The sequence below is a fragment of the Hemibagrus wyckioides genome, linkage group LG01 (assembly GCF_019097595.1).
Source record: "Hemibagrus wyckioides isolate EC202008001 linkage group LG01, SWU_Hwy_1.0, whole genome shotgun sequence".
Lineage (NCBI taxonomy): Eukaryota > Metazoa > Chordata > Actinopteri > Siluriformes > Bagridae > Hemibagrus > Hemibagrus wyckioides.
Genome location: NC_080710.1, coordinates 9,670,071 through 9,683,279, shown reverse-complemented (window position 1 = coordinate 9,683,279; position 13,209 = coordinate 9,670,071). Strand labels below are relative to the sequence as shown.

At 38.9% G+C, this 13,209-nt stretch overlaps 1 protein-coding gene across 2 annotated transcripts; it reads right to left on the bottom strand.

Annotated features, from left to right (window-relative positions):
• Positions 1-3,439: 3,439 nt before the first annotated feature.
• LOC131353551 (interleukin-6 receptor subunit alpha-like) lies at positions 3,440-13,134 on the bottom strand. 2 transcript variants are annotated; one of them, XM_058390682.1, is made up of 11 exons: positions 12,518-13,131; positions 11,635-11,884; positions 10,883-11,545; positions 10,628-10,751; positions 9,443-9,615; positions 9,160-9,314; positions 8,282-8,435; positions 7,183-7,220; positions 6,423-6,474; positions 4,840-4,945; positions 3,440-3,932 (listed from the first exon to the last, which is right to left on the bottom strand). In XM_058390682.1, the coding sequence occupies exons 3-11, from the start codon at positions 11,451-11,453 to the stop codon at positions 3,740-3,742; spliced, it is 1,566 nt and encodes a 521-aa protein (XP_058246665.1). In that variant the 5' UTR covers positions 11,454-11,545; positions 11,635-11,884; positions 12,518-13,131; the 3' UTR covers positions 3,440-3,739. The 2 variants fall into 2 exon arrangements, with proteins under 2 accessions (XP_058246665.1, XP_058246656.1); XM_058390673.1 differs by lacking the exon at positions 11,635-11,884 and having other exon boundaries at positions 12,518-13,134.
• Between the last annotated feature and the right edge of the window lie 75 nt (positions 13,135-13,209).

Genomic DNA, 13,209 nt, shown 5'->3' with positions numbered 1-13,209 from the left:
CTGAGTGTGTGTGTGTGTGTGTGTGTGTGAGAGAGAGAGTTTGTACAGTTCAGTCCTGAGTGTGTGTGTGTGTGAGAGAGAGAGTTTGTACAGTTCAGTCCTGAGTGTGTGTGTGTGTGTGTGTGAGAGAGAGAGTTTTGTACAGTTCAGTCCTGAGTGTGTGTGTGTGTGTGTGTGAGAGAGAGAGAGTTTTGTACAGTTCAGTCCTGAGTGTGTGTGTGTGTGTGTGTGTGAGAGAGAGAGAGTTTGTACAGTTCAGTCCTGAGTGTGTGTGTGTGTGTGTGTGTGTGAGAGAGAGAGAGTTTGTACAGTTCAGTCCTGGGTGTTGAGGAGCCTGATGGCTTGAGGAAAGAAACTGTTACACAGTCTGGTTGTGAGGGCCCGAATGCTCCGGTACCTCTTTCCAGATGGCAGAAGGGTGAAGAGTGTGTGTGAGGGGTGTGTGGGGTTTTGCGGATGCAGCGTGCGGTGTAAATGTCCATGATAGAGGGAAGAGAGATTCCGATGATCTTTTCAGCTGTCCTCACTATCCGCTGAAGGGTCTTGCAATTCGAGACAGTGCAGTGTGAATTTCCCTTTGGGATGAATTAAGTACACTATATTGCCAAATGTATTCGCTCACCTGCCTTGACTCGCATATGAACTTAAGTGACATCCCATTCCTAATCCATAGGGTTCAATATGACTTCGGTCCACCCTTTGCAGCTATAACAGCTTCAACTTTTCTGAGAAGGCTGTCCACAAGGTTTAGGCATTTGTGAGGTCACACACTGATGTTGGACGAGAAGGCCTGGCTCTCAGTCTCCGCTCTAATTCATCCCAAAGGTGTTCTATCGGGTTGAGGTCAGGACTCTGTGCAGGCCAGTCAAGTTCATCCACACCAGACTCTGTCATCCATGTCTTTATGGACCTTGCTTTGTGCACTGGTGCACAGTCATGTTGGAAGAGGAAGGGGCCAGCTCCAAACTGTTCCCACAAAGTTGGGAGCATGGAATTGTCCAAAATGTCTTGGTATGCTGAAGCATTCAGAGTTCCTTTCACTGGAACTAAGGGGCCGAGCCCAACCCCTGAAAAACAACCCCACACCATAATCCCCCCTCCACCAAACTTTACACTTGGCACAATGCAGTCAGACAAGTACCGTTCTCCTGGCAACCGCCAAACCCAGACTCGTCCATCAGATTGCCAGATGGAGAAGCGCGATTCGTCACTCCAGAGAACGCGTCTCCACTGCTCTAGAGTCCAGTGGCGGCGTGCTTTACACCACTGCATCCGACGCTTTGCATTGCACTTGGTGATGTATGGCTTGGATGCAGCTGCTCGGCCATGGAAACCCATTCCATGAAGCTCTCTGCGCACTGTTCTTGAGCTAATCTGAAGGCCACATGAAGTTTGGAGGTCTGTAGTGATTGACTCTGCAGAAAGTTGGCGACCTCTTCGCACTATGCGCCTCAGCATCCGCTGACCCCGCTCCGTCAGTTTACGTGGCCTACATGGCTGAGTTGCTGTCATTCCCAAACACTTCCACGTTCTTATAATACAGCTGACAGTTGAGTTGATCAGTTGATCTAGTTCCCGAACCAGGCAGTGATGCAGCTGCTCAGGACGCTGAGTTAAGCTGATTCTTAAGCTTTAACTGCTCAATTCAGCTGATAGTAAATGTACACAAACCAATTCTGTCTTTCAGTTTAGCTAATTTGGCATATAATTATATTGATGTGATATTTTATACTCATGAAGCAAGTTGAATACAGCTCTTTTCAGTGCAAAGGTTCTCTTTTGTGGTTTAGGACCATGTTCATGCAGCTTCAGTAAATGCTCTGGTTGTATTTGTAATTTTTATGTAGAAAATTAAATAAATAAATATGTTGTGTGTGATCTGAGAAACCTTTAAAATAAGGCAACAGGTATTTTAAGGTAACCTAGTCAGGCCTTATAACTGTGTGGAATTTGTGCACTTTCTCTTTTATATTTGTATGTTTTTGTTTTTATATCCATTTTATTATAAGTCTAAAATGCATTTACAGTGTAAATGTGAATATGGTGACCTCCAATGGACTTTCATGACTTTCAAAACCACCATTACCTTGATCAGGAATAAAATATACTAAAGCTGAATAAATGACTATTAAATATATTTACTTTTTTATAAATAGATTTACTGCTAAATATCTTTAAATTTTTATTTATATCTAAAGTCGATATGTTAAATATGTTTACTTTTTTTGACACAAACTGACACAAGGTGTTTAAGAGCTTCCTGTAACATTGTTACAAGAAATATTCAAGCATCCTTTCTTCCGAGAAGAGTTTCCGCTGGATTTTGGCTGTGGGAATTTCCCATTCAGCCACAAGGGCTTTAGCGTTGCTGGCACTGGTGTTGGATGAGAAGGCCTGATGTACATCAGCATTCCAATTCATCCCAAAGGTGTTCAGTGGGGTTGAGGTCAGGGCTTGTTGCAGGTCACTCCAACCTTGGCAAACCATGTCTTCATACAGCTTGAATTGTGCACAAGGAAATTGTCATGCTGGCATCCATCCATCCATCCATCCAGTAGTGCTTATTCTATACAGGGTCACATGCAGTCTATCCCAGGGGACAATCTAGAACATTCCCAGGGTACAATCACACACTCCTATTCAGACACTGGAGACAATTTAGAGATGCCAATCAACAACATATATCTCTGGACTGGGGGAGGAAACTGGAGTACCCAGTGTGTACTTTGTGTACAAAGGGTGGAAGCAGGATTTGAACCCCCATCCCCTAAGGCAAAGATGCTAACCACTAAGCCACTGTGCCCCCTTCCTAAGTTCCAGTAAAGGGAAATTGTAATGCTACAGCATACAAAAACCTTCTAGAAATTTGTGTGCTTCCAACTTTGTGGCAACAGTTTGGGAAAGAACCACTTGTGGGTGTAATGGTCAGATGTATACATACTTTGCCATATATTGTAGATATAATTGACCAGTTGATAACTTTAGTGTGATATAATTTAAACTTTAGTGTGACTTAAAGTTAAACATTTTTTATCATGCTCATTCCATTCAAAAGGTTCTGTTTAAAACACTGCTTGACTTTATTTATTTATAGTAATTACAGAAAAAGAAATGATTTTTTATCACACCATTCAGTGTCACCCAGATGAGAATGGGTTCCCTTTGAATATGGTTCTTTTCAAGGTTTCTTTCTCTTGTTGCCTCAAGGAGTTTTGCCACCTCTATATAAGTACCATTGAATTGAATGTTGAATACTGAATGGAAGATCTCTCTTGTAAAGGCTGCAGTAGTTCAGGAATCAGAAGTTTAGTTCTGTGTCACTGATTCACAGTTTGAGGTTATACTGCCTCCGCCTACTGACCAAGACCACTGTACACTAATCCAGAGATTACACATTAGAGAAGAAGAATACATGACAATAAACACCCAATACAGTAACTTACCGCTATGTCACAAAAATAAGGAAATCTTTATTAAGCTATACAGATCAAATCCAAATATACAGATAATGAACAAAACCTACAAAAACAGCTGCATATGTACATTAGGCAACAGTAGAATTTGCATCAGTAACAGCTGAGTCTTAAAAAAAATCTAAAGGAGTAGGTTTTGGTTTAGGTGCATTTATAATTATGTCATTGGACATTTGGTAAGGCATCCAAGGATAGTAAGACAAATTGTGTGTGTGTGTGTGTGTGTGTGTTTTCAGAGAACACTGGCCTTGGCACATCTTGTTTGCTCAACACCTATAAGATTCACAGGGAGGGAAAAAGTAGTCTACATTGTGCAAATGGATGCCTTCCCCTCCCTTTTCCTGATAGCTGTATGTCATACTGATCAACGGCTGCTGAAGGAGAGGAGAAGGAGAAGAACAAGAGCAGTCTGAAGATACACTCTGCTTGCTCTTTTTAGGCATGAATGGCATTCTTCGTCTGAGAGAAAAAAGCAGACAGAAATACATGAGAAAAACACTGTGAGGAAGGTCAATGCAAACCATTTCACATTTTGTTGATCAATATTTATCAATAATTTACCTTGATCAGGTTTCATTTATTGTTCTTCATGTTCAATTTACACCTGAGACATACATAATTAATTTGCGATACTTTACATGACTATGCTCTGTCCTCACTATAGTGTATAAAATGTGCTGTGCAAATATTAGGCCATATTAGGAATGCTAATCTGATGTCTAGGACTGTTTTAGGGAAGACATGAAGAAGACTGTAAGTTCAAATCTCAGGACTACCAGTGGTGTATTTGTGGGCCTGTTGTAATCCTTCAACTATCAGCAAAAGGAGTCTGGAGGATTATGTGAGAAGGAACCTGAAGCTAGATCTTCAGTTTGTGGTCTCTATTTATTGGATTTACTCTGTTGGCTAATCTATGTATTGGCACATCCAATTTGTTAAGTACTTAGCAAAGCAAAATTTGAAGACTGTGTTTTTCTCCAGTGAGGTGTGGTTTTGGTCTACAAAAGACTGTTTCCTGTTTGCCCCTTTCAGAAGGTACTGATAGGATGCTAGAATTACTTTACTAGATACGAGATACTAGATTCCTTTATTGTAATGATGTGCTATGTTTGGGGTTGTAATATTTGACTGAATGGATTGATGCTTCCTTGTCACGTTGATGTTTTGTTATACATACCATCAGACCTGGAAAAGCTAGCTTTTAGAGTTATATTTTTAGTTAGTGTTGTATTTGCAGTATATAAATTGGCATGGAACCCTAATTGTAACAAGTGTACCCTTAGTGTTGATAGGGTGCGCTGTTACACTGTGATATAATGTGAAACAATCATTTCATGCAGCAAAAATTTCATAGCAAAGAAAATACCTGAGAGCGTAGACAGAGAGACTAATGATGGTGATAAGGATCGAGAATCCCACCACCCACAGCACATACATCCACATTACACCATCACCGTCATAAGTTCTAACCTCTATCACACCGCAGAGAGAGAGAGAGAGAGAGAGAGAGAGAGAAGGAGGAAGAGAAGAGAGAGACTGTGGTTACATTACTGTAGATGGCACAATTTCTTCACTTGTCAGTGCAGTACACTCTTGAACAATGACAAACAACAAAATAACACAAACTTTTTAATTTACTTAAAATTAGCTTGAACACAAGCCCATACTCTACTCATTAGGTTTCATGAAGGAGAATACTTGTATTGGCTCTCCTTATATTTCAGATGTATTTTTTAAATTCTTATGAAAATTAGCTTTATTATGAAAGTTACCTTTCTCTCACACCTTTAGCAGTGGTGACCTGTCCAAAGGAACATATGACTCCTCCCCACCATTTATATCAACCTTCCAGCAAATATTAATTTCAAGTCCTCCTTTACAAATCCATAGATAGGTGATAAGAAAATGATATCACATAAAAACTGAGGGAAAAAAAGATCTACACTGTACCCAGGTGATCAAGCACATCACACAGGGAAACTGCTATTATAAAATGGTTTGACCGACATGCTGGAAGTACTGCACAGTGTTAAAAGAAGATGCTGTAGCAAACGGGATCGATTTACAAGCCAGCTTTCATCCCTTGAAAACAATCATAACCGTCATGTCCGAAGCGAAACCTTAATCTTCCCTCAGCTGAGGCATTTGTTTATGACTTACAGCTACATGCAGACAAATCAGTCCATCCTCTGTTTATACAACTGCATTTCTTTGGTTATAATGAGATGACTAGTTTTATTTATCTTATTTTCTGGGTTGGTGCTGGCTCACTTTCTATAATTTTTTTTAATGCCCATTAAATGACTGGGTTTCACAAAAATTTCTCAACAATACTGTATTTGGATTTGGAGACTACAAAACATTGCTTTAAGTCACTCTGGATGACTTGACTTGACAAAATGCTGTAAACGCATTAAAAATAAGCTACATAAACTTGACAATACATTAAAAAAAAACATCCAAGAGACATTGCAAATTATATGATTTGAAGTCATTCATTCAAGGTTTATATTTGTTTACTGTCATATGTATAAATTTACACACACCCAGGGGCATGATACTCGAAAAAAACAAAACAACATATTAGCAAGTGAAAAATATGCTTAGAAATAATTTTAATAATCTTAGATTTGGTTTGTTATAAAGTTATAATAGGACATGATAAATCATTTTGAATATATTTGAGATTTATATATTCTATAATCGAGTTTAACTTGAGATACCATGTTTGCAGTGTAGAGCACATACTGTAGATGGCGTTTTTACTCTAAAACTTCAGTAGACAATATACATACATTACATCATGATGTCTCTGACACTATATAGTTTATATATTGTACATACAGTTATTTAATGATGTCCTGACCCACCAATCTATATTCACAAGCCACTGCTTGTGCTGAACAAATATGGACATAAACATGTGCCTTTGTACAAGCACAAACTCACCCTCTTCATCTTCAGACTCCCCAGAACCTTCAGGAAATGCCCAAAATGGCTCCTAAAACAGTAAGTGTGCAGAAAAGACAGCTCTTAAGTGACAAAATATGTATATGCTGTCCTCAACAATTAATCTGAACAGAAATTGCTGAATGCATTCTCCCTTAACATGGATTCAATTTATACAATGACTGATAAAGTGTAATCTAAGTCAATTTCTCCAAATGGATTATCCATTACACAATTATTCACATTGTGTATCTGCAACATTAATACCACCTCAGGATTACTTATCTCAGACACACACACACACACATGTTGCTGATGTTTCGAGTATTGTTGCTATCTCCTGGGTTCTTCTCATGTCTGTGTGAGTTTGAGTACTTAAGCACATACAGAAGACATTAGAATTCAGATCTCACAGTTCTCAAAACTGATAAGACACAGCAGGTTTGTTGTGCAAACATGTTATCTAGAAGTTACTTCAGGAGCTTCTAGAAATTTCAAAACTCAAATGTAGCATTAAACCACTCAGTTCCTCGTAAAGACTGTGAGATCACTACCAGATAATTTTTGTCAAGATACAGTTGTGCTCAAAAGTTTTTTAAAGAAATTTTAATTCTTATAGGACTCTAGTTCATATGTAAGGTATAACAGTATTTTTGAGCACAACTGTAAATACTATAAATATGATCCTTGTTGGTTTTTTAATCCCCAGTGTGTGTGTGTGTGTGTGTGTGTGTGTGTTGCAAGGAGAGGTAGAACTTACCAGACTGGTATTAATGTCAGGGGCAGCTGTGGTAGAAGCTGTAAATAGACAGACACTTTTTAAGCTTGTTTTTGATGGAATTTATGTCCCCATTGTAGTTAGTATACAGTATATAATAATTTTGTAATCCTTTCTTTTTCCAAACTTTAAATGTCCAGTTTAGCTCACCCACCTCAAGTTTTAAAGTTTTTTTTTTTTTTTTTGCATGCGGAGATACTTAACCACTCACCGCTGTAATTATTTGAGTTAGTATATCATTCCTGTCAACAGTCTGTTCATTCTCCGCTGATCTTTCTTTTATCAGTAAGGTGTTTCAGCCTGCAGACCCTCCACACACATGGATTTTTTTTCCCCACACTATTCTGTAGAAAATCTTAAAACTGTTGTGAGTGAAAATCCCAGACTATCAGCAGTTTCTGAAAAACTCAAACCAGCCAACTCAAATCTGGCACCAACAACCATGCCACAATCAAAGTCACAGAGATCACACTTTTTCTTTTCCGATGTTTGATGTGAACATTAACTGAGGCTCTAGACCTGTATCTCCATTATTCTTTGCATCCTGCTGCTGCCACATGATTGTCTGATTGGATAACTGCATGAAAATGCTGGTGTCCATGTGTGCCTAATGTAAAAGTGGATGGTAAGTATACAGGATTCACAAGATTGAAATGTATTAAACAAGAATCATACACCTCTGTGATCTGAACATGTTCTTGACTGTCTCAGTAAGGTTGATCAGGATCTCTTGCTTTTAGGAATAAACATTTAAGGGTCTTGCCATTGTACAGTGACTATTTAGTTTGATCCTTAGCTTGGATTAAGGCCTGTGAGGAATTTCTGTACATTTTCCTCTAGTGACTGTGTGGGTTTTCTCAGGGTTCTCTGTTTTTTCCACCTTCCAGAAACATGGTGAGGTGTTTTTTTCTGCAAAACACTGATTTTGAATCTCTACATATTCAACATTCTATATGAATTTGTACAATTGAAACATTGTGTGTTTTGTTTATTCTGTTGATTCTATACAATGACTTCCTTAATGGTGTCCTAATCCAGGTATGTGTGTATGTGTCGTGTGTCGTGTGTGTGCTCTAATTACCTGTCCATGTGTGTGCATACACTGGACTGGTCCAGTCACTCCACTGCCCATCATACTCGTCTTTTGCTTGAGTCTGTACCTCGTATTCAACATGTGGCAGAGCGTCTGAAATCAACCATGACAGCCTTGCATCTTCTATGTTCACTTGCTGATACTACACACACACACACAATAACATTTATACATTCACTACACTTTGTTATTTGAGGTCACATACAATACATACAGAAACCTGAATGCCTCATGTAAATGTCTTATAATGTCAAGATAAGTTTTTCCCATAATTCTTATACACAAATATACACAAAAGCAGTACACTGACCAGGCATAACATTATGACCGCCTGCCTAATATTGTGTTGGTCCCTCTTTCGCTGCCAAAACAGTCCCGACCCTTTCTATCAGAACCAGCATTAACTTCTTCAGCAATTTGAGCAGCAGCAGCTCGTCTGTTGGATCGGATCACACGGTCCACCCTTCGCTCCCCACATGCATCAATGAGCCTTGTCCACCCATGACCCTGTCGCCGGTTCACCACTATTCCTTCCTTGGACCACTTTTGATAGATACTGACCACTGCAGATCGGGAACACCCCACAAGAGCTGCAGTTTTGGAGATGCTCTGATCCAGTCGTCTAGCCATCACAAATCGGCCCTCGTCAAACTCACTCAAACCTTACACTTGTCCATTTTTCCTTCTTCTAACACATCAACTTTGAGGACAAAATGTTCACTTGCTGTCTAATATATCCCACCCACTAACAGGTGCCATGATGAGGAGATAATCAGTGTTACTCACGTCACCTCTCAGTGCTCATAATGTTATGGCTGATCAGTGTATATAGAAACACACATACACACAGACATGCCGCTTTTTACCTCTTTGGCTTTTTTTGGGCGATATCTCAGACGGAATTGAAGGCTGTAGAAATAGCTCTGCCTCCATGTGCTAGGTAAAAACCAGGTGACCTTCAGCGTGTGAGGCTGACCCCTGACTGGATTTACTGCAACTCGAGTTGGAGGATCTGGCTTGACTAGGACAAGGAGAGAATAATCCAATATACAATACACAATAAATATCTATAAATATCAATAAATAAACAAAATATCTAGAGTATGTATAAAAATATTTTAAAAAAGACACACATGCATGCACACTCACTGATGTTTTGAGGAATGTAGCTGTATAGAGAGCTGGTGGCATTGCCCGCTGTGTTGGTCACACACAGTTTAGCTGTATAGGGATTTCTGTCACCTGCTTCACTGGGTAATACACACCAGCAGCGGGAGGACATAGCAGAGTATGAACAGTTCACACGAGAGATCTTCTCCAATCTAAAAAGAAAGAGGAAGAATCATTGTAATGATTCAAAAAGTCAACCTACATAAAATAAAATAGCTTTTGAGAGGTGTACTGAACTTTTTAAATATATTATTACAGTGAAAATGATTAATTAAATAAAAAAAAATTAATAGAAATGATCTATAAAATTATGTATTGATGGATAGAGCATGTTCTATTGAGAAGGTTCCTTGGACTCATCACTAAATGAGTGTTAAAGATTTCTGGTATAACCTCTTTAATTCAGAGCACTGGTATTTGTGGTCTAAATGGTTGTTTTCACCTCCAGTCTTGGGAATTGACTGCCCTCCCAGTTTTCTGTACTTAATTCACCAGATGTAACTATTCAACTAATGAAGTCCTTCAAGATTTAAAGAAACTTGAGATGTGTAACACAATGAGTCTTCAACACAGCCTCCAACACTGTAGTTTGATTTTCCTTATCCAAAATATAAGAATGGTCAAAAATGATATCAAGTTTTTGACCTGGTGACTATTATGAACATTATTGTTATCTACTGGAAAAATATTTAAAAGCAGTCTGTGATTTCCCCTCGTATTTAATGGCAGGCCTAAAGTTTCCTGTCTGTGCACATCCTTATTTTAACAATCACACTTAAACATTTGTTTATGTGCATCTGACCAATAAGTCCTGAAACCTTTTCTTTCTTTTTCTTCACCCTTGAGGGATTTCATTAAGCAGCACATGCAAATAGAGTGCGAGGGGTTTTATTCTTATATTACTTACTCACAGTTAATGGACAACAAACACATTTGACTGGCTAGAGTGTAAAATTCTACAGTAATGATCATAATTGAGATTCCTCCGCCTTGACCTGTTCAGCTGTAGGTTTGGATTGTGTCCTGTATCAGTATCACATGCCTTTTGATAAAAAGCCAACTGAATACATGCTAACGTAAATCCAGTGTTTTCAGTGTATTTCTGTTGCATTCCTTATTTATAGAGACTAACACAAAACAGTGGAGGGTCACACACACACTTACCCTTTCCTGTGGAGCAGGTAACACTGAGGCTGTGGGATGATGGGCTGTTTTGATATCCACTCACACCGGATTTTGCTCATGTGGGATTTCTTGTAGCATGACAAGGTTGGGCTCACAGGAGGGACTATGAGAGAAATAAGAGGGTTTGGGGTAGTGTATTTGTTACCACTGTGACACCAGAGGATTTATGATTCATATGTCATCAATATGTCCGTGTGTGTATATAAAAACAGACAATATTATATGTCTCCTTACTGCCAACACTGATTTTAACCGATGAAACTAGTTTTCCTCTCCTATAGCAGCTGTAGTTCCCTGAGTCAGTCAACTGAAGAGCAGGAAGTCTCAAAACCCCGCCATGTTCCACACCGACTCGTACGAGCTGACCGTTCCTTGTCCATCGTGCCTGCCTTTTAATGGACCTGGTCACTCTCAATCCATCCACATTCTCATCATAGTCTTCATCTTCTTCATATTCTGTGCTGGTGCTCCTCTCAGTGCGCAAACCCATTTCCATGGTTATACTAAAAGCCCCTCCTTCTTCTGTAACTCTGCCCACACTGTTGGGTTTAGTGAACTGATTATCAGCAATGGAAATTTGCCCATCTCCCACTTCCTCTTTTGCTGAACTCATAACTAGGTTAGCACTGGTTATAGATTCACTGACTTCAGCAGTTCTAGTTGCAGTATTCATGTATGTTCCAGGTGTGGTAAAGTTCCCAGTGTTTGTTTGGTGTTTTTCAAGAGTATTAGGATTCTCTCTGGCTTTTTGGAAGCTTGTTGTATCTCCTCTTCTCTGGAGTCTCTCTTTGTGTTTTGTACCCATTACTAATAGCACTTTATCCACAGTTACATTGCCCCTGCAGCCCAGGATGACCTCTGACCCCACTTTTAAGGCCAGCACTCCAGGAGAGGATTCTAAGGGAAAATAAAAGTTTCAAATTAGTCAAATTTTCATATAGGTAAGTCTGTTGTTAAACAGTCTTTTTGGAACCGGGCATTCCTACATTTTAATGATAAGCTTGTAAGTTGGAACAGAGATGAGCCGTTATTTGGAGAGGCATTACAATAAGCCCACATGCTTGTCCTCCTGTTTCCTGATTTTGCGTTTTTAGCGGTTGACTGATTTGTACAGATAAACTGCAAAATTGCACAACAAAACACCACATTCTCAGTCTCAGTTCCTTCTTCTTCATGTGGCTCTTCTCCATTTGGCATGTGGTTCTGATATCTCACATTCACATGCTCTATCCTGCTCTTCTTGGACAAACAAAAAATAAAATTGTCTTTAAAAATTTTCATACTTATTTTTTTGTATTTAACAGATAATTCTGAAATTTACATAACACACAATTTTCCACTGACATTTAGAATGTATGATGAGCAGCTATAAGCAGCAATATCAGGGAAAACCCTAGATGCAAAATAAGTGAAACTGTTGAGATTAATGTTAATCATCTGATTGAGCTAGTAACAGAAGCTAGCAATCCAGTCATTTGGAACCTGTCATAATGTCAACCACAATGTATTGTTTAAAACATTTACTCAGTCAGTGTAAATTTTCAGTTATTACAGCTACAGTAAGTGGTTCATGTGGCATAGACCGATAAGCAGTCACACACTATTTCCACACACTAATTCTATTTTAGAAAAAGGCAGTTGAAATATAATTATCTTGTATTGAAAACAATCATAATTGAGTAATTTCATAATATATAAACAGACAATTTTTTGCTCCATTTTGTGAAATGGACATGACAAATGTAAATTATGTCAATTAGCAATTGCCAAGTGTTGCCAACTGTTTTATTCAATAACCAAATAGCCTGATCATCTTCCTCAATTGTCTTTAACAACAACTGAAATGATGGATGGTTGTAGTTCACCTACCTTTCCGAGGACATGCAGGACTTTCCTGAGCACGCTGGACTTTGACCACACACAGCACGAGAAGAGTAAACGCAATGGGGACGCTCATGACTCAGTAGTTCACCAAATAATTGTAGTTAATAAGAAGATTTGTAGAGATCACCAACAGGAACAAAACAAACATCATGCGAAACATAAAAGAAACATCATTAATCATCATTTGATCATTTTTGCTTTTGGTCCAAACTGCTATGTTTAAAATCCAGTTCAGTCTGCGTACAAGACAGTTCTTAAAAATAGCGTTTGGTAGCTGGGTGGCTGTTTTCCCTGAAGTTCTTCCCCTCCTCTCTCTGTCTCTCTGTCTCTGTCTCTCTCTCTCGTTTCCGCTTGCTGAGTGTTTAATAAATTGCATCACAATGAAGCAGGGACACCTCTAACCACCCAGATGAGACAAATAAGCCATGCAGAGATAGAAAAGCTGAAGTGGCACTGGAATAAACAGACTGGAAATATGTTGCAGATCTATAGAATGTTTTCAGAATATGATGAATAGTGAAAAAGATTTTTCAAAGACAGAAAGACAAACAAACAAACAAAAAAAATAATAATAGAAAAAGGAAACACAGTGGCTTTGCAGGGTTGCCTCACACCTCTGCTCATTGTGGGCAAAGTTTTTATGCTTTGCCTATGCTTCAGGGGTTTCCGCTGGTTTC